Source organism: Cherax quadricarinatus, chromosome 21, assembly GCF_038502225.1.
Source record: "Cherax quadricarinatus isolate ZL_2023a chromosome 21, ASM3850222v1, whole genome shotgun sequence".
In the NCBI taxonomy this organism is placed as follows: Eukaryota; Metazoa; Arthropoda; class Malacostraca; order Decapoda; family Parastacidae; genus Cherax; species Cherax quadricarinatus.
Window position 1 is genome coordinate 11,262,562 of NC_091312.1, and position 20,749 is coordinate 11,283,310.

Consider the following 20,749-nt stretch of genomic DNA (forward strand, 5'->3'; position numbering starts at 1 on the left):
CAAACTGAGGTGCATGGAGGCAGCCAGCACCTGTGTCAAATGGTATGGTTTAGGGTAACATTTGCTGCAGGAGAGAGTGTGGGGGGTTTTACACTAGGCTGGGGTAGTCTGGGCCCTGAGATCCATTTGTCATGTCATACTATGTTGTAAACCATTTTAACGGCAGTGTATACTGTCAGGTAAGGTTTTAGATTTTAAGAATGTTCTGCCTGTGACTGGGCGTTCAACCTGCAGGGTATCCTGAGTGGACGATATCGACACTTTAGGCCATTTGTAATGGCTCTTGCTTTATGTGTATGTACATTTAATGAAGTATATAAGTTAGGGTACACTGCCAGTGGGGTGGGGGGAGGGTGGGTTGTGCAAGGGGAAAACTGGTCAGGCCGCATGGTGCAGCGGACGTTCACGAGTCCCGTGTATGTATAGTATCGGGCATAACAGATTGTTATGCAATGTTTTAGTATAGGGTGGGGTTTTGTTCTGCTCCCCGCAGTTGTCAGAACTGAAGTTAACTAATGGCAAGTTTGTAAAAAAAAAAAATTACTGGAACCCTTGAAGTTCCTCAACCTGTACCCCCTAGAACGTATGCAGTTATATACACTCCGAAAATACTAGAGGGATTAGTACAAAACACTAAAATCTCTCCCTATGAAAGCAAAAGACTTCATACTATCCAACATCCCCCTATTGAAAAGCAGGATAATACTGCCTCCCCAGCATACGCAAGGGAGGATTACCAAGAGAAATCTGGCCGTCTTCAAGAAGGGACTGGACAGACACCTGAAGTCCGTACCTGACCAGCCAGGCTGCGGCATTTTATGCTGGGTCGAGTATGGCCAACAGCCTGGTTGATCAGGCCCTGATCCACCATGAGGCCGGGCCACGGGGGAGTTGACCCTGGAACTCCAGGTAAAGCCTCTTTACTGCACCAAGGAGCCTCTTACCTTGAGGATAGGTGGACAAATCAGCTTTTGACTATTAAGAGCACCTAAAACCACCGTGAATTTAAAACTCGAGTCTGTACTACCAGCAAGCAGATGTAAATGGTGTGAAGTTCCTCATCCTACAGAAAATACCTTGAACACCTCCCTGCAAGAATATACGTGAAGTAACTGGGCAAAGATTATGTGCTGATCACGTTTCACGGAAGTGCTAATGACCTTATCTCTAAAACCCTCTTCACACGGCAAGGGTCAGATTCCTAGCGTGGGTATAAACATTGGGCGGGTTGTCTGTTCACTCATCAGTAAAATGGGTACCTATGAGTTAATCTACTGGTGTGGGTCGCATCCTAGGACAAGGGCCTAATTTTCCCGGAATGCTCTGCATAAGGGGGGTTTTTATATAGTAGTACGTCATTTATGTCACCTAGGACCGTATACCATGTACATGTAGTCAAGATGTAGCAGATCGTAGTCTTTCTTTGAGCAATGAAATTCATTCTTGCACATTCTGGTGCAATTGGAGCCAGATCACTCGCTCCCCCACCAGCATCAGAACTTCCCTCGAGGAATTTAATCAAGAGTGTATAGCTTATTCAGTCCTCCAGTAATGCACTAACAGCAGTCATTAATGTTCATTCGTTTTAGTATACATGTCAGACTGCAAGCTAAACGTCCCAATCCATATCTAACCAGTTTTATTTTAGAAAAGTTACAGGAGGGGGGGATTCTTTGCTAAATAAACTACTTCGATACTAAACTACCAGTGCAAGATGCACTGACGTATGCACAAATTAGTGAAGGAATATTTACGTTAAAGAGTAAGCACTGAACTCTATGGTTATATCAGAAGACTTCGGCAATTAAGATGAAAGTTATTACAAAAAGACTGACAGCATTTATTTTGGTTTAGACTGGAGATAACTTCAAAACTTCTTGCCATCTAGCTGTGCACAAAATTTAAATAATTTATTGGTATGTCTAGGAGATCTGTGCGAAGAAAAAAGTGACGAGCCTTTCACTGGTATAATTGTCATTTAGGTAAACAAAATTAACTGAATTGAGGGGAATTTGTAGTTATAGATAAATTTACTCTTTAGAAACTGTCCACAAGGGTTTTATTTCTATTAATAAGATCTTCCCAATTATATTAATTTCTGCACCTGCAAGTCTCAGAATGCAAAGCAATTTGTGCAATTCCTAAAGAGGGTCACCCAGATCCTTTACCTGTTGCACGAAGTATTTCATCGGCATGACCATTCACCTAGAAATTAAGGATAAAGTCAAATTTTATTCTAAGAAAATATTTTATTATGGCTTTAAATAGTTTAAAATTTTCTAAACTCCCTGCCCCCAAATGGTAGTCTGTTTAAACATTTGCACGTACAAGTATTTTAGTAACTATCAGAAAGTTAGAGAAATTAGGTATGTTGGAGGGGGGGGGATGGGGAAAATTATAGTTAAGGTTATAAATAGGAATAAGTCCCTACAGGTGATTAGATCAAGTTATTTGCGTCAAGCAAGTTACAGCTGAGGGTTTTCTTGGGAAGAGCTGCTCCTCTCATCACAAGGCGGGCTAGGACAGTGGTACGGTCAGTTTGTCCCAGCAGCAAGTAGTGGTCTACAATGCCAGTCATGTTGTGGTTGTTTACTTTTACATGTTGGATCCATTCCACCCGCGGGGTACTCAGCTGAGCCATTTCCTTCAGCGTTTCACCTGGGTGAAGAAATTTTACCGTTAGCAAAGTTTATCCTATCTTTTTGGAAAGATTAGGCCAACTGCTTAAACAGTTAGCCACTAAGTGTGACTTCACTATCCCACTATACAGTACAGGATCAGTATTACAGGGGAGGGATGTGGAAGGTATTCAGGATACTGGAGCACAGATCCAATTTCCTAGAAAAAGATTCCTTCACCAGCATCATGGAACCTTCGAGAGGATGCATGGCTGAAATCTGGTACCATAAATGAAGTCTTTACTAGTGGTTTTATTAGAACGGTTTTGTACATTAAAAAAAACTAACGTCAGAATGGTTTAGACTGGCTAATGTGGTTGGAAGAGCCAGTCCATTCATAGGATGGAACTTTTTTTTTAAACCAAGTCAGGTTGTAACTAAATTATAGTTTTGTATTTTACAGCTCTACACAAAGGTCTTTCTAGATTTAGAATGTCATAACAGGGTAAGGGGGAAGTCTCCACAGCATGAAATCTAGATGGCCTAAGCCCCTAACCTGCATTCAGTAATATGAAGACCAAAGTTCTAAAGGATACCTGGGTTAAAATAGAATGCTAAAATTGGAACAATTACTGTAAAATATGAAGTTTTAAGTGGCAAGATGTACAATTTTTCTAATTTGCCAAGAAAGCATGCCCAAAGTCAGCACCTTTACAGCTAATTACAAAGCTCAAGTACTTATAGACGAGTAGGCCTATTTTATTAGCATTTCAGATTAAATAGAATACTTAGCAAGCTAAAGAAAACTAACCTAGTAACGTGTAGACCAGAGGTACGCGACTCTCCTGCAGGGCAATGATTATGTAGGAGCCAGTGGTTTCAACACCAGCAAAGAAAGCTGTCACTTTTAGTTTGGCAGCCATGACGTGTATGTCAAGCCAAGTCAGACTCTGATCTTGCAGGTCAACCGAGTACAGCTGCAAATTACGTAGAAATTTGTAGTTTGCCCGTGGTTTAAATTAAGTGATAATTTGAGTTATTTCATTAGGATTTTAACTGGAAGTTTAAAAGTTCAAAGAGCTTCCTTCCCCTGCTATAATAAAATTTAAAGATACTCAGTAGTTACCTCCAAGAAGTACTGCTCCCTGTGCATTTTTATCCTTGTTACTGCGAGGAGGAGGAACACTTTCCCACCATGTTGTAGCAGTATTCCATCATCAATCTTTTTTGCAATCTGAGATGGTGTTCCTGGAACACCATTTACTCTAACAGTACCTAATCCTTCATGGCTCATGAATGTCACGTGTGTGTGGTTTGCCATTGTCAAGGTAGCAGCTGTATCTACGAAGAAAGATTAAGCTTTGTAATTGTGCCATTAGATTAACAGTCAACCAATTTAAATTTTAAGTGCTATTACCTGAATTGATGTTTTAATAAACATCTTCAGGTCGAATTTAGCATGGGAGATTCAGAAAAATGTTTTGACTACGTCAAAACTTCAAAAGTACACTATTTTAATATTTACATTAAACTGGGTAGCTAGGCGAGGCCATCCACTGCCCCCCCCCCCTCCAAAAGTTACTAAAACTAACATGCTAAACCCAGAACACTAAACCAGCACAGCCGAAGTAAATTCTTCTTACCAGAGGCGTCGTAACGGGGGGGGGGGGCGCCCCGGGTGATACTATTGAGCCTCTAAAGATGGCGACACTAATGCCCAAAACAGTGCTGCACCAACAAAAGAATCCTTAGTTTCTATATAGCCTATTATATGATTACAGTACAAATAAGCCTAAATAGGGAAAGTCATTGATTTTGATGTGATTGATTTTGCAGGATCGAAGGCAAGGAAATGCAAGATCATATTCACAGAGATGTTACCTGTACTCAAGTTCAAATAGGAACTAGTGTGATATTGCAATGTTTTACTTGATTTCAATTTCCCCCCCCCCCCATTGTTGAAGATGAATAAGTAGGATCTGTTACCTGTACTCAAAGTGGTATTTGAGTTTGTTTCCTCTATTACTACACGGGCATAACACCAGACAAACATCTCTACGACATTCCCCGTGTCCAACTAAACCTTTACAAAAATTCAATGTATGTCAAAGGCCCTAAAATCTGGAATACCCTACCTGAGAACTCTAGAACTGCCGACACATTCATCACCTTCAAAACTACCATTAGAAAAATTCTTATCTCCCTGATACACCCCGTCAACTAACTACACTAATACCACCTGGTGGTTCACACATTCATTCATTCATTCATTCATTCATTCATTCATTCGACCATAAACAGAAATATTAATCTCAATCTTAAAATAATGAATCCTGTAATACTCCAATACTGAAACTATGTACTGTGCCAAAACAAAGGCATTCACATTGCTAAACTCACAAACTAGTATTTAGTCAGCCATAATACCAGCTTGCCTCAATTTGTAATATTTTACAATTAAGAATAAAACTAAGTCTGCCCGAAATGCCTAGCCATGCTAAGCGTTCTAGTGGTACACTCTGTAATCACTTTTACTACATGTAAACCACACAACCAAATTTCTGTAAACTCAGCATTGTAATCCTTAGAGAATAAACTTTGAATTTGAATTAATAAAATTTAGTATTCTGTTCAGTTTATGGCCCTTAAACTTTCTCATTGTTAAACAGTCACTGGTCATGCAGCAGTGACGTAACGAATTTACCCCCCCACCCTTGATTTTCAGGGGGGGGGGGACACCAACTCTAGCGACGCCTGTCTCTTACCAACACGTAGTGAAAGGTCTGTCACTTTCTTTACGTTGCCGCTGGAGAGATTGAGGGTGTAGATTGTCGAGATATCTGCATCGTGAACGTAAAGTGTTACTACAGTACCATCAGATACGCTGGACAGAAGCGTACCCGGTAACAACTCTTGGTGCACCTGGCCAATGGGAAAAAAAAATATCCAATTTGTTTTAATATGCTGTTGAATTAGTGGCAATCAATGAACTATCAATTCTTTAAAAGTTAAGCAGTTTTCGCAATGCGAAAGTTAAATTTATGCATTGTGAACTTTTTTCTACAAGTAGTAATACATACAACAAAGGTGGCATCTTCTGTGACCTTCCAAATAACACTCGTTTGTCTCTCACAGTCATTATCACTAGATGACGCAGCCATAGCTAAGTACACCTGAAATTAGTTACAAAGTAAACTAGTGAAAGGAGGACTTTGGGTTGCAATTGGCTAACATTCTGAAATACTAGTGAAAATTCTTAAATACTATCTCTGTCCCTCTTATCTCTGTTAAGACTTGCTAATGCTATTCTAAATAGCAGTTGCGCGTTTTCAACCCCCCCTCCTCACCTGATTATCCTTTGCTCCGAGGAAAAGCCAGTGATGTGCGTAGCCAGAATCACCGAGGGCGATTTCAGTCATGGTAGTGGTGTGGGGTATGAATGTGTATATAGTGGAGTCGCACCTTCCTCCTTCCCAGCTCACCACAACGTAGGTGTTGTTTAAGGCCTTCAAAATAATTATAATTAAAGTAGCTTTAAGCTAGGACTTAACTTTCTTTATAATATATATATAATATACGTTTCCTCCTTTACACAAATTAAAGGAAACAGTCACCCAAGTAGAGTAAGCAGAAAGTTTATGGAGGGAAGCAATGCAAGGAAAATATGGTAGGCACTCACACTGAAGGATACCGAGGAATGTCTTCTGTAAGGCGTCAGATACTCGTAGACAGAGGCGAAGTGGTCTGCCTCGAAGATTGCTCTCTCAAGGTGGCGGTACAGACTGACGACTGGAGGGCAAGTTTCCTCGTATAACCTCTGCCGTAAGAAAAACAATTTTAGAGAAAAAAAAAAATGTACACTGATAAAGTATGCAGTTTATGCCCCCCCCACCTCCCGTTATAAAAAAAAAAACAGTAAACTTCAGTAAGTTTTCGACATGCAACCATTCAGATTAGGTGCAGGAAAATTTTTAATTTAGATAAACTATTCTCTGAAAGTTTAAAATTATATCTAAATTTGATTCGAAGCAAGAGTGAATCATTGTAAAATACAAACTTCCAATGCAGTTGTCGTAGTGTTGAAGGTTTCTAGGGTCTGAGTCATGTTCCGTTGCAGATCTAAGACCTTCAGGGACGACATGCTTTGATTCCGGAGAAGAGCTTCCTGGTTTAAAAGAATATTTTCAGTACTTTAACTGTGCAGATCTAAAAAATTAAGCATTTTCATAATGACTGGGTTTGTTCTGTAGTCAGGGGGTGCAAATTAAGTTACCCTAACTTTTTACCCCCCCCCCCCAATCCTCCTCGAGGTATAAAGGGAGTAAAGGTTAATAGGTTATTTTTTCTTTAGCCATTACATAAAGTATGAACTTTCGTACACAAACTTAAGTTACTTGCCAGCAGAATAACTGGGCCATTAAAAATCATTGCACCAGTGATATCTGTTGCCTTGTCAAGGTACCAGGCGTTGCGGAAGAGTTCAGGAATGTTCACACCACTAACTATACCTGGGACACTGGTCACTGTCTCGGCAATCACTGGTTGCATAAACACTAAAGATCCTGAGGGAAGGAGCAAGAGAAGTTGTGTAATTATACAAGTATTAAGTTTTAAGATAGTGACATTTGGTTAGTTTAGATTGTCAGTCCAATACAAAGAATAGAAGATTAGCAGTTTGAGGTAATCAGTTCCTCTGCCTCAAACTCGAGTCCACCATTTTGTATTTGTAAAATTTTTTATTTGAGGTTTGTGAAATTCAGATTGCATTGGCTCAGCATTAAATAAATCTGCTTCGTGCACGAAATTTTAGACCAACTGCTTTACCGATCTACTATTTTGACTAAAAATACCATGAATTTCGTTGTCTTGGTGAAGTTGCACAGAGTCTTCAGAAATGTCCACTTTTACTGTTGTCCCTACGAGGCCAGAAAGGGTCACGTCGCCCAGGACTTCTACAGATCCTTTCATGATGATCCTGCCTGTCAGTGTTTGGCCACCGGTTGTCTGGAACAATTTTGTTAAAAATTTAGAGAAATGAGTGGAAGATTTAACATTTTTAATTTGCTTAGTCAAAAACTCTTAAACTTTCAAAAGTTTACCATGAAGCTAAAACAGAAGGGGGAAAAACTCGTGTGCGGGGCAAAGGGGAATGTGGTAGTTTTAAAGTGCTAGAACTTCAGTACTTAACTAATTTACAAATGTCTACAGTCCATTTACTTTAGCAAATCTAAGACTGAAGCCAAACATCAGGATGGTACGAATTTGAGAGGTTTACCTCAACTTTCTTCCCCTCCCTTGCACTAATTTTTACTTCTCTGGTGTTACTAACATTGACCCACCTTCATAGTATTAGCGACTTCATCAGGTAGATACCACGAGTTCACGCGGCCACCCACAGCAACGTCTCCTGTCGTGATGTTACCGAAAGTAACGCTGAAGCGGATGGTTTGTTCCGTGTCGGTGGTCAGGAAGTCTCTCTCCAGGTTCATTCCATTTAGCTGCCCAGTCCAGATATCTCCATGAACATTGACATCTCTTATGAAGACCTGGAGAAAAATTTTTTTTTTAATAACTTACAGGGGCAAAAATAAAATTTACCTGAAAAATTACTTCAGGCGGTATTCGTACTTACTAGATTAGAGTTTATCGTCTGATTCTTGTGCAGATATACTGCCTCGCTTAGGAACTTTGTGTAGTCCACACCGTTTACTGTGCCCTGTAGAAAGAAATAGCCATTTACTTACCCTTCAGATTTTTCTTTTAAAGCACATTGCTTAATGCAAAATTAAAACTGAACTTTCGAAGATGAAAAATTTTAACTGGGGAAAACTACTTCCCTGAACAGTAATAGTGTTGGCAGTGATACTGGGGCTTGTGATACTTCCTTGTACGACGATCTTCTGGCCGAGTGTGGAGACACCATTCTTGAGTACAACATGCTTCAAGTAGGTATCCAAGGGTATGCTGTTGAGGGTGTGCACGCGCAGGTTCCTGAAGGTGGTAGTGTTTGCCAGGAAGGTCTTCTTGCCAGTGATCACAGTGTCTAAATCATTAACTAGTACACTGTCTGCCAAGCGCTTTTCAATGTCCACCCCGTTGAAAATTCCTTCAATGTGCAGTTGACCTGAGTTCACATCACCGAAGAAAGTTACGTTACCTGGAATTTTTGCAGAAACGTCAGGAAATGTTAAGTTTGGAATGTATGTAGATGGCTCTTAGTCTAACCGTAGGCAAACTGCCACTATTTTGAAGTTTGGGAAGTGAATGGGTTACTCAAGAGGTCGTTAAGCTTACACCTATTAGACTAGATACCAGATGCTAGGTAACTGCTTTTACACTACCTTAATCTCTTAACATTAACTAGTAACCCATTATATAAAAATAGGAAAGTTACTATTAAATAAGTACCAGGGATCAGATTTATTATAGAGCCGTGGGAATCCAGTAGGAAATTTATAAGGCGGCAATTACTGTGACATGTACGTAGTAAATTATTAACCAAGTTACTTCTCTCAGGCCTAAAAAGGACAAGAAAAGCAACGAAGATGTACTGTCATACGTAGTACCAGACTGAAATCTTTAACAAGTGAAAGACCAAAAGTTCAGGTTACTTGACTAGTAATTTAAAAACATTAAATACGAAAGGCCTAAACCAGTCAGTGGCACGTCACCAGCTTGGCAGCCACTTGCTCGCAGGTGTAATCGATAATTCTACCCACCAAGCATGTATTCTTTGGAGTAAGTGGGGAGGGGTATATCCGTAGTCTTTCCTGCAAGGGTGTCAGTGTTAAAAGTTTAAGGGGGGGGGGATTCCCTCCCTCAGACACCAATGCTGAACACAACCTTACCGTAGATTGTATCTTCGTCCCACAGGGTTCTATCAGAAGCCAAACTTGTGAGATTGACCTGGTTGTACAAGCCAAGGATGTTAACGGTGCCTCGAGCCTCTACGTTGTTCAAGATGTAGGGTGCGCTGATGCTCTGGACTGTGTGCCTCGTTAACATACTCTTTCTCAGGTCTATTCCATTAACGAAGCTTGCTTCAATGTCTCCCTGGACAGTCATTCCAGCCTGGAAGGTCTTTTTACCTGGAAAAGTAAAAAGTTGAAAAAAAAAAATGATTTACAATTCGATACGAAATTTCCGTATTATTTAAGCTGGTTTCACGTTATGACTAACCTGTTATAACTTGCAGACCCTCTACATCCTTGTAGATTAAGTCCTGGCTGAGCGCTAGGAGATCTACTCCGTTTACTAGTCCTCCAACGGATACGTCTTCCTGTAGTAATACCTGACCCCAGGTCGCTGCTCCGGTCATAACAGTGTTGCCAGTCAGCTTAACGGCATTGAGGTCTATGTTACTGATGTTTAGGCCATTAGCCCCAGCCTTTTGATAAGTTGTAACTGGTCCCTGCACAGTGAGGTCTGTGAAGGTTAAGTCTGCAGTTATAATTGAAGATTCATCCTTCATAACCAAGTTGTTCATTAGCACATTAATGTCTTTACCATTTATGGTACCTACTGATAGCTTGCCCAGCACAGATACTGGTCCTTGGACAATCAGTTTTCCAGTGTGGTAGGTGGGGGAAATCAGGCTCACGTGAGATTTTTGTAGTCTAGGTATGTCAACAGTGTTTACCGTAAAGCCGGTAGCTAGGTTTATGGACGTGGCCTGCAAGCTACTAAAGACTACCGAGTGGAGGGATTGTGATGCCGTGAAGGTCTGGTCGGTACTTTTAGTAACTACATTCCTTATGTCAAAGTTTTCAATTCCTTCAGTGACCAAGTCTTTAGAGCTTAAGCGGGTGAAAGTTTTCCTGCCTCTTACTACTTGTCCTTCCTTGTCCAGATACACTGCTGATTGTACTAGCTTCTCCAAATCTACTCCGTCCAACAAACCAACTGTTAGCGACCCGAATGAGACATCGTTCTTGAAAACTTTCCTGCCAGAGATGCTATGCGAACTGTCAATTGTCACCAAGTTACTGAAGCTTTCTCCGTTAAATGTACTCTTGAAGACAGCGTTAGAAAAGCTTACTCCAAGTTTAAAGTTTTTGTGCGATGTTATGACTGCAGAGTCTTCATCGTCGTAAATTATATCGCTGACGAGATCTGCCCAGTCAAGGGCGTTGAGTGTCCCGCCAAATGACAGTGACGGAGCTTGTACAGGTTTTTTAAATATCACATCAAATTGCCAATCTGAAGTGCTGATATAAGAGAGACTGGCGTTCAGCTCATCCAAATTGACACCATCAATTATTTTGGAGGATATTTCCAAATCGCCTTTTATGTAGACACCCTTGGCAAAGGTTTTCTCCCCAGTGATTGTCTGGGGAGTGTGAAGGGTCACTAGTTGATTCAGAGGCAGTCCGTCCACCAGGCACTGGGGACCAACCCGTAAAGTATCGAAGTAAACATCCTTGAATCTCTTGGCTCCGAAATTTAGTGTGGAGTCAGTTTTAAGAGGGTAATCATTAGGGAAATTCTTTCCATTTATTTTTCCCTTTACTATTAGGTCTCCATGGATTTCCATGGAAGGAACCATTAGACTTCCCCTCATCACTGAAGACTTGTTCTTGAAGACGGTAGTAGACATGAAATCGACAGTGTCAACCCCCATAATGTATCTAGCATCCAACGTGTGGATGGTTAGAGTGTCCAAAAACTCCAATGATCCCAGGATAATGCCACCACGCGTGGTAAGTGCGTTCTTGCTCAATCTTTCTATGTTGACGCCACTCACGACGTTTGACATTGCCAACATATCAGTCACCCATAGATCACTCTTAAATGTGCAACTACCTGCAAAGGGAAAGAAAAGATTTGATGGTTGTGTCGATAAGGTAAAATTTTAACAATGGAAGTATGACAGGGATAATTCAGTACTGGTCCCAGACTTTCGCTTAGCAGATTACAATGGGCTTAGAGAACACTTATCTGTGGACTGGGGTAACGAAGAGATCTATCAGTATGACAGCTTTAACAATACATGCTGCCCAAAGGACATTTATCCCGTACAAGGAAATTAGATCAATGGAAAGGACCCCAGATGGATGAATAGGCTCAAATAGATTTTAGGTCAGAATATAGGCGCATCGAAAGAGGGGAGGGTCATCTTATGAATCAGTATAGACATTAAGAGGGACGTTAAAAAGGGATAAGAAAAGCTAAACGGGACTATGAAATTAAAGTTGCTAGGGATTCGGAAGCTAGCCCTAATTTTTTTTCCATGTTCATAGAACAAAAGTTAGAGGCAAGATAGGTATCCCTTAAAAATAACACTGGGCATCTCACTGACAACGAAATGCGCTCTATTCTTTATTTTCTGTTTTCACTCGGGAAGACTAACAATATCCCAGTAATTAATTTTTATATTGGGCCTGATAAATTATGCAATATCACAGTCACTACCGAATTTATCAAAAATAGACCGGTTAAAGCAAAATAAATCCCCGGGCCCTGATGAACGTTTTTCAGGGGTTCTTAAAGTGTAAAATGGAACTTTGTGAACCATTGACTAATATTTTTAATATTTCTCTTCAAACAGGTATATAGTGTCTGATATATGGAAGATTGCTAATGTAATTCCTATTTTTAAAGCAGGGGAAAAGTCGTTACCGCCCAATAAGCCTAACCTCAATTGTAAGCAAATTACTAGAGTCAATTATAGCTGATAATATAAGAAGCCATCTGGATAAGCACAGCTTATTAATGATAATCGGCATTGATTCACGAGGGGCCGTTCCTGCCTAACTAATTTATTAACCTTCAGTAAAGCTTGAGGCCGTTGATAATGATAAAGATCAAGAGTTTTAGATTTTAGTAAGGCTTTTGATAGAGTACCACACCAGAGACGCGAGTGGTAGCTCATGGCATTGGGGGAAAATTACTGTCATGGCTCACTAATAGGTAAAGTAAAAGGACAAGTGCAACTAATGTGACATTTTATTGTGGCAACGTTTAGCTCTCCAGAAGCTTTATCAAGCCATTACAAACAATACAGACAGTATATATAGGCTCAGTGAGTAGTACTATTAATGACAAGTTTTAGTGGTAGTAGTAATACAATATGATAGAGCAATTAATTCGTACACGAGTAAAAGGATATAAAAGCTATTTGCGTAATAAAAATAGGTTGGACAGACTGGAGAGAGGCAGCCTGTTTCAGTGTTCACTCTAATGTGCTTTGTGTAGTATAACAGGAGAGTGATGGCAGGGTTTACTGTTTTCAGGAGGGTTCTTGCTAGGACTTCAGAGATGGTGAAGCTGCAGTTTTGTTTAATTTTAATCGAAACTGATCAGTGCTGATTCGAGGCGCTTGCGTCTACGGAAGTTAGTTTCTTTGATCACTGTACGAATGGTATATAATACCGACAAGATGAGATTAAGACATGTGCAACATCTGGGTATCTTTATTGGCGACTTTTCGCCATCCAGTGGCTTTATCAATACAAATTCTAGGACATAACTTGAAGACAGTAGAACTATGTACAGAAGATGAGGTAATCAGTCCCTCAATCTAGGAGTAGGTGCGAAGAGCACCATAGTCGTGGAGATTCTCCACGACTATGGTGCTCTTCGCACCTACTCCTAGGTTGAGGGACTGATTACCTCATCTTCTGTACATAGTTCTACTGTCTTCAAGTTATGTCCTAGAATTTGTATTGATAAAGCCACTGGATGGCGAAAAGTCGCCAATAAAGATACCCAGATGTTGCACATGTGTCTTAATCTCATCTTTGATCACTAATTGGGCGTCCCTGACTCGAGATTGGTGGAATTTCGGTGTTTAACATTAAAATGGTATAAAATAGACAGGTTGTTAGGTAAGACACGTGCAACAGTTAGGTATCTATTTCGAAACCTTTCGCCTACACAGTAGGCTTCAGTCGAGTACAGAAAAGTTGATAGAAGCAGAGGAGACTTGAAGACTATGTAATCAGTCCATCACCTCAAAACTTTAAGGGTGATGGACTGATTACATAGTCTTCAAGTCTTCTGCTTTATCAACTTTTCTGTCCTACTGAAGCCTACTGTGTAGACGAAACGTTTCGAAATAAAGATAACTGTTGCATATGTGTCTTATCTAACAATTTCGGTGTTGTACACAGGCGTTAAAGTTATCGTTCCTACATGCGTAAATGTGTTCATTGAGGCGGGTGTCGAGGTGTCTTGCTGTTTCACCTACGTAAGTCTTGTCAGATTTACGTAGGTGAAACAGCAAGAAGCCTCCACACCCGCCTCAACGAACACATTTACGCATGTAGGAACGATAACTAAACGCCTGTGTACAACACCGAATTTCCACCAATCTCATGAAAGTCAGGGACGCCCAATTAGTGATGAAAGAAACTAACTTCCGTAGACGCAAGCGCCTAGAATCAGCACTGATCACCGTTTCGAATACAATTAAACAAAACGGCAGCTTCATCTCTGAAGTCTTAGCAAGAACCCTCCTGAAAACAGTAAACTCCGCCATCACATACTCTGTTATACTACACAAAGCACAGTCAACACTGAAACAGGCTGCCTCTATCCAGTCTGTCCAACCTATTTTTATTACCCAAGTAATAGCTTTTATATCCTTTTACTCATGTACGAATTAATTGAACATTAAAGTGGTATAAAATACCGACAGGCTGTTAGGCAAGACATGCAGACATGTTAGGTAAGACATGAAGCCTACTGTGTAGGCTAAACTTTTAGAAATAAAGATGCCTAACTGTTGCACGTGTCTTGCCTCACGAATTAATTGCTCTACCATATTGTATTACTACTATTAAAACTTGGTCACTACTACCACTAGTATTGCACCTCACTGAGCCTATATATACCCTCTATGTATTTTTTGTAATGGCTTGATAAAGCTCCTGGAGAGCGAAACATTGCCACAATAAAATGTCACAAGTTGCACTTTTGTCCTTTTACTTTACATATTGTCGGTAATTCTACCAACTTAATTACAATCTGACACCGTAACATAATTGACATTTCATGCTCACTAATAGGAAGCAGAGTATGCTTAAATGAGGCTCGGTCCGAGTGGGGATCTGTAACAAGTGGCGTACCACAGGGATCTATCTGTCTTAGGCCCGTTGTTTATAACAGTGACCTAGATGAGAATATTACTAGTGATACGAGCAAATTCGCCGATGACAAAGAAAAGTAGGATAATTGATTCAAACGTGGATGTTACGGAACTTCAGAAGGATTTAGACAAACTATTCTTGGTCAGAAAAGTGGCAGATGCAGTTCATTTTAGATAAATGCAAGGTTCTGAAGCTCGGGAGTGTCCATAACCCTAGCACTTTTAAGTTAAATAATGTAGAACTTAGCCATACAGATTGCGAAAAGGACTTGGGGGGGGGGGGGGTATGGTGAGCAGCAACCTTAAACCAAGACAGCAATGCATAAGCGTACGTAATAAGGCAAATAGATTGGGATTTATATCAAGTGTAAGCAACAGAAGTCCAGAGGTTATACTGCAGCTTTATACATCATTAATAAGGCTTCACCTAGATTATGCAGCTCAGTTCTGATCTCCATATTACAGAATGGATATAAATTAGTTAGAAAACATTCAGCGTAGAATGACTAAATTAATACATAGCATTATAAATCTTCCTTATGAAGAAAGATTGAAGACTAATTACATTCTCTTGTTAGACGAAGAATGAGGGGAGACATGATCAAAGTGTACAAGTGGAAGATGGGTATTAATAAAGGGGACATTATTAAAGTCTTGAGGATGTCTCAGAGCCCGCAGTAATGGATTTAAATTAGACAAGTTTAGACTCGGAAAGGACATAAGAACATAAGAAACATAAGAACGAAGGAACACTGCAGAAGGCCTACTGGCCCATGCGAGGCAGGTCCAAGTCTCCTACCGGCTTAAGCCAATGCACCCAACCTAGTCAGGTCAGGTCACATTGACTTAAGGGAGGAACACGGCAACCGATCTGGTAGCACAAGCTATCAGGTCTAACTCACACCCACCCACATCCACTCATGTATTTATCCAACCTATTTTTAAAGCTACACAACGTTCTGGCCTCTAACGGTACTTGGGAGTTTGTTCCACTCATCCACAACTATTACCAAACCAGTACTTTCCTATATCCTTCCTGAATCTGAATTTTTCCAACTTAAAACCATTGCTGCGAGTCCTGTCTAGGCTAGATATTTTCAGCACACTATTTACATCCCCTTTATTTATTCCTGTCTTCCACTTGTACACCTCAATCATATCCCCCCTAATTCTACGTCTTTCTAGAGAGTGCAGTTTCAGGGCCCTTAGTCTATCCTCATAGGGAAGGTTTCTGATACATGGGATCATCTTTGTCATCCTCCTTTGTACATTTTCCAGAGAATTTATATCCATTCTGTAATACGGTGACCAAAACTGTGCAGCATAATCTAAATGAGGCCTAACCAAGGATGTATAGAGTTGAACAACCTGAGGACTTATTATTTATGCTTCTTGATATGAAGCCAAGGATTCTATTAGCTTTATTGCGAACACTTATGCACTGTTGTCTTGGTTTCAGATTACTGCTAACCAGAACTAAATCTTTTTCGCAATCCGTAATATTAAGATCTACATTATTTAGTTTATATGTGGCATGGTTATTGTCCTGTCCAACATTTAGAACTTTGCATTTGTCTATATTAAACTGCATCTGCCACTTCTCCGACCACTGCATCAGTCTATTCAAATCTTCCTGGAGTGCTCGAATGTCCTCGTCAGAATGAATTCGACGGCCTATTTTGGTGTCATCGGCAAACTTGCCGATGTCGCTCTTTATGCCCTCATCTATGTCGTTTATGTAGATTGTGAACAGCAGGGGGCCCAACACTGACCCCTGTGGAACACCGCTCGTGACGCTTCCCCACTCTGATTTCTCCCCATTTATGCAAACTCTCTGCTGCCTATTTGTCAACCATGCCTCTATCCAGGAAAAAATTTCTCCTCCTATTCCATGTGCTTTAATTTTCCTCAATAGTCTCTGATGTGGGACCCTGTCAAAAGCCTTACTGAAGTCCATATACACTATCATATTCATTACCATGATCTACCTCCTCAAATACCTTAGTGAAAAAAGTTAATAAATTCGTAAGGCAGGAACGCCCCTTTGTAAAACCATGCTGAGATTCGTTGATTAATTTATGCTTTTCAAGGTGGCTACGAACTGCCTCGGCAATTATTGATTCCATAAATTTTCCCACTATGGAGGTTAGGCTTATTGGTCTATAGTTCGAAGCTAAGGACCTGTCACCTGTTTTGAAAATAGTTATCACATTTGCCATTTTCCACTTACCTGGCACCATGCCAGTTTGTAGTGATATGTTGAAAAGATTAGCCAAAGGTGTCCTAAGCTCCTCTTTACATTCCTTTAGAACCCTTGCATACAGTTCATCAGGGCCTGGGGATTTGTTAGGTTTTAATTTATCTATTTGCCTAAGGACCATGTCACTTGTGACCCTAATAGTGCACAGTTTATTATCGTCCTGTTCTACATAATTTATCATTACTGGAATATCGCTGGTATCCTCCTGTGTAAAAACTGAGAGGAAGTACGTGTTAAAAATTCTACACATTTCCTTATCACTGTCAGTGAGCTGACCCGAGGAACTTTTGAGTGGGCCTATCTTGTCCCTGATCTTACTTCTGTATACCTGAAAGAATCCTTTTGGGTTAGTCTTCGATTCTCTTGCAACTTTAACCCCATAATCTCTTTTTGCTTTTCTAATTCCCTTTTTTTATTTCTCTCTAAGTGAATATATCGATTTCTTAATTGCCCCTCTCTTGATTTGCCTATATATGCCTCTCTTGAGCAGATATTTTAATCTATTGTTCATCCATTTAGGATCATTTTTGTTTGATCTGATTTCCCTATTTGGAACAATTTGTCTGAGCAGCTAGAACTATGCCCTGGAAAGCATCATATCGGCAACCATCACCACCTACCTGACCCTTAGTCAGGTCATAGGAAAGTATCTGTTTAGAAATGGCGTAGTTGAGTGGAACAGTCTACCTAGTTGGGTTATTGAGGCTAGGACCGAGTAGTTTCAAATTTAGGTAGGATAAATATACGAGTAAGGGGGTTGGATTTGAGCGAGACTCAAATGAGTGGATAGTTATGAGCTTATTTCTTGGGTAGCATTGAAAATTGGGTTGGGCAAATGTTTTGTTAGTGGGATGGATTGTAAAGGACCTGCCTAGTATGGGCCAACAGGCCTGCTGCAGTGATCCTCTATGTTATCAACTGGCAACAGTGATTCTTAACGCACGAAAGAGGCTACGATATTAATTTTTTTGCCGCTATAAGGTTATGTAAATTTTATTTAACCATGTAGTTGCCATTTTTCCATGCTAAGTTGTGCCGGGTCTACCTTACACTAAGATTACTATCAAGCTACAATAGTTACTAGTGCTTTGAGAGCTTAAAAGCTGCGGCTTTTAATACAGAACACCGTTGCTTTCAACTCTCTAGGAGTTAATCGTGGTAAATTTAAGCCATTAGAAGTTAACTTTTCCGGAGCACTTTCCCGTAGATCAGAAGCATTAGTACTGAGGATTATGCATAACTATGAAAGTTAAATTAAAGAAAAATTAACTATAGGAATCCAGCACTAAAATTTATACGCACATTTTCTTCAGCGAATAGTTCAGTGCACTTCCTCTAATCTGCTTGCAAAGTATTGGCATTATTATGAGACATTAAAGACCTTTCAAATTTTTGGCTTTCAGCGGAGCTTTTGACTAAGATAATGTTTAAATCATTAACAGGTAAAGAAAGCCTATTCTCCACTAAATATTTAAATCTGGGTAAGCAAAGCAAATGTTTGTAGAACAAAGCCGCATCTTTAACCCGTAAACGGTCCAAACTTATACGTTTTTTCAACATTTGAATGTAAAAAATTTTTTTTTCTTCATTTGAAAGTAAAAAACTTTTGTAGCACTACACATGTGAACGTAGATCTGCTTGGACAGTTTACGGGTTAAAGAATGAATTTTACACTTCAGTGTCAAGTTCTATTAATTCACAAACAATCTGGAAGTAATTATGACTGAGCAAACTGGCTGACAAAATCTTACCTAATCTGGCTTCTCCAGTCAGTAACACTGCTTCTTCCGAGAGGTCAATACCTCCTACCATCCCTCCTGGTGTCACATTTATGATGTTCGCCCTCAAGCCGTTTAGGAAGGATGCACCGACGATGGTGTCAGAGCCATCCGTGGTGACAAGATCACTCACCGGGACGTCATCCAGGAGATCAGTGTACAAGTTCCCAACAGTCAGTGTGTTCAGTAGTGTCTTGCGGCCAGCGATGGTACGAGTGTCATTATACCTACAAGTGAATGTAGGTACCTTTACTTTCCCACCAACCAAGAATTTACCAACTGTTCTGGGATGTAGAAGATATTGAGAAAGATGCCTAAAGTATTTTTTTTTTCTCCACGTCTGCCGTTTTGAGTTATCTAAAAGGATAGCGTGTAAACAGTAAAAGTTTACGATGTCAAATGGCAGAGAAATTAAGAAAATTAAAACCTTTAAGACTAAAAACTTAAAGGGGGATGTGGGTGTTAGGTATATTAGAATTTCAGATTTAATTGAAGTTAGATCAAACTACAAAAAATTTCCCTGCAAAGACCTGATTAGATACCATAACCCGCTAAAGTTAATGCCATTTTTCTTTCCAGGAAGGTACAGAACCATCCCCCCCATTTCCAGATAACCTTGCGAGAGACTCCAACTGGAGGTAGCCGCACATTGCGCAGTATAACCAATGCCGTGGATCTAACAATGCGTCCGATCAATCTGAATAAATTTCCTTTATGGGAATACCACCTGCGGAATGGGAGGCATTCAGGTTCGATTCAAGGAAAGGGATGGAAAATTTAGCTCTTTGGATAAACAGCCCCGTGTGGTCAAAGGTCACGTGTGGTTTTTGTCCTAAGCTGCCTGGGAATTAGCGTGGGGAGGTTACCGAGCACCATTGCCTGCTGTAGTGCTTTGGAATATTAGTGTTAAAGTGTTGGAGGTTCTACTTCAGGAGAAAAGAGGCTGAAGCTTCACCTAGATGGATTTGGGAGAGAGGGTTGGAACTGAAAAGGATACTAGCAGCGAGATAAAGAGTTGGAGCCGCTTTAAGTGGCAAGCGGTTCACAACTCTGGAAGACAAGGAAGGTTAATAGGGAAGATGTGAAGGTAGGAAATAAATTCTGTTCTCCAGGAAGAGTGCACTTCAGTGGTTAGCGAGGTTGAAAGTACCAACTTCCCCTGCTAATCAAGGTAATATTCTAATTGTAGGAGATTCTCAGGCAAGATACATGGACCGTGCCCTTTGTAACGAAGGTCAGAGGGTGTGCCTCAGGAGCTGGTGTTTGTACATAGGAAGCAGGTTGGATGTTTCAGGTAATGGGAACAAACCCATTATCTGTGCTGGTGGAAATGACCTCAGGAAGGGCAGGAGACAGGAGCTGCTGGATAAGTATAGGTCAGCCATAGTCAGGTCGATGAAAGTTAAGATACTTGCGCAATATCTGGTTATCTTTATTGTAAACTTTTCGCCATCCAGTGGCTATCAATACAGATTCTTGGACAATTAGAAAACAGAACTATATACAAAAGATGAGGTAATCAGTCCCTCAGCCTTTGAGGTGGTGTTTGCAACACCGTGGTTGTAGAGATTCTGAAGCACAGGTAAGCAAAGCAAGCAAACAAGTTCAGGTAAGATCCCCATGGGACGAGCGGGGAAGATGGGACATGATAAATAGCTCTGGAGAAGAGCTCTTAGAGAGCCAGGGCTTAACCCAGCAGCTAAGGCGATCGTGGGGCAGACTTGAGAACAGGAATAGCAGGGACTGTTGCATTGAACTTTTAGTTGAAGTCTTGAATCTCGAGTAGCTGGCAGCAGGCTAGGTCACAGAGGGTACAACACAAATGGGAGTTATAGGAGTAACTGAGGAGGCAGGTTGGCTATGGAGCCATTTTCGAACTTTTTGAAGCTGCTTCTAGATAGGTGGTATAGTTAAGCCTTGTTACTGAAGGTGAAACTTAGAGGCTTGATGAACTCAAGAACTTGGGTGTGTGAAGTGAAGCGGTGATTCACATGCATACTTTATT

At 40.5% G+C, this 20,749-nt stretch overlaps 1 protein-coding gene across 1 annotated transcript in view; it reads right to left on the reverse strand.

Moving 5' to 3' along the window:
* Positions 1-2,229: 2,229 nt before the first annotated feature.
* The window catches only part of LOC128689005 (uncharacterized), a 37,113-nt gene continuing 18,593 nt past the window's right edge, over positions 2,230-20,749 (reverse strand). Inside the window, exons 17-32 of the mRNA XM_070087227.1 lie at positions 18,718-18,971; positions 9,798-11,420; positions 9,467-9,706; positions 8,454-8,775; positions 8,251-8,332; positions 7,958-8,164; positions 7,469-7,622; positions 7,020-7,180; positions 6,676-6,786; positions 6,298-6,435; positions 5,966-6,124; positions 5,699-5,791; positions 5,384-5,540; positions 3,745-3,959; positions 3,430-3,595; positions 2,230-2,658 (exon numbers count right to left, since the gene is read on the reverse strand). Of these exons, the coding sequence (XP_069943328.1) occupies positions 2,438-2,658; positions 3,430-3,595; positions 3,745-3,959; positions 5,384-5,540; positions 5,699-5,791; positions 5,966-6,124; positions 6,298-6,435; positions 6,676-6,786; positions 7,020-7,180; positions 7,469-7,622; positions 7,958-8,164; positions 8,251-8,332; positions 8,454-8,775; positions 9,467-9,706; positions 9,798-11,420; positions 18,718-18,971 (4,303 nt within the window). The 3' untranslated portion in view covers positions 2,230-2,437. The remainder of the gene's footprint in view (positions 2,659-3,429; positions 3,596-3,744; positions 3,960-5,383; positions 5,541-5,698; positions 5,792-5,965; positions 6,125-6,297; positions 6,436-6,675; positions 6,787-7,019; positions 7,181-7,468; positions 7,623-7,957; positions 8,165-8,250; positions 8,333-8,453; positions 8,776-9,466; positions 9,707-9,797; positions 11,421-18,717; positions 18,972-20,749) is intronic.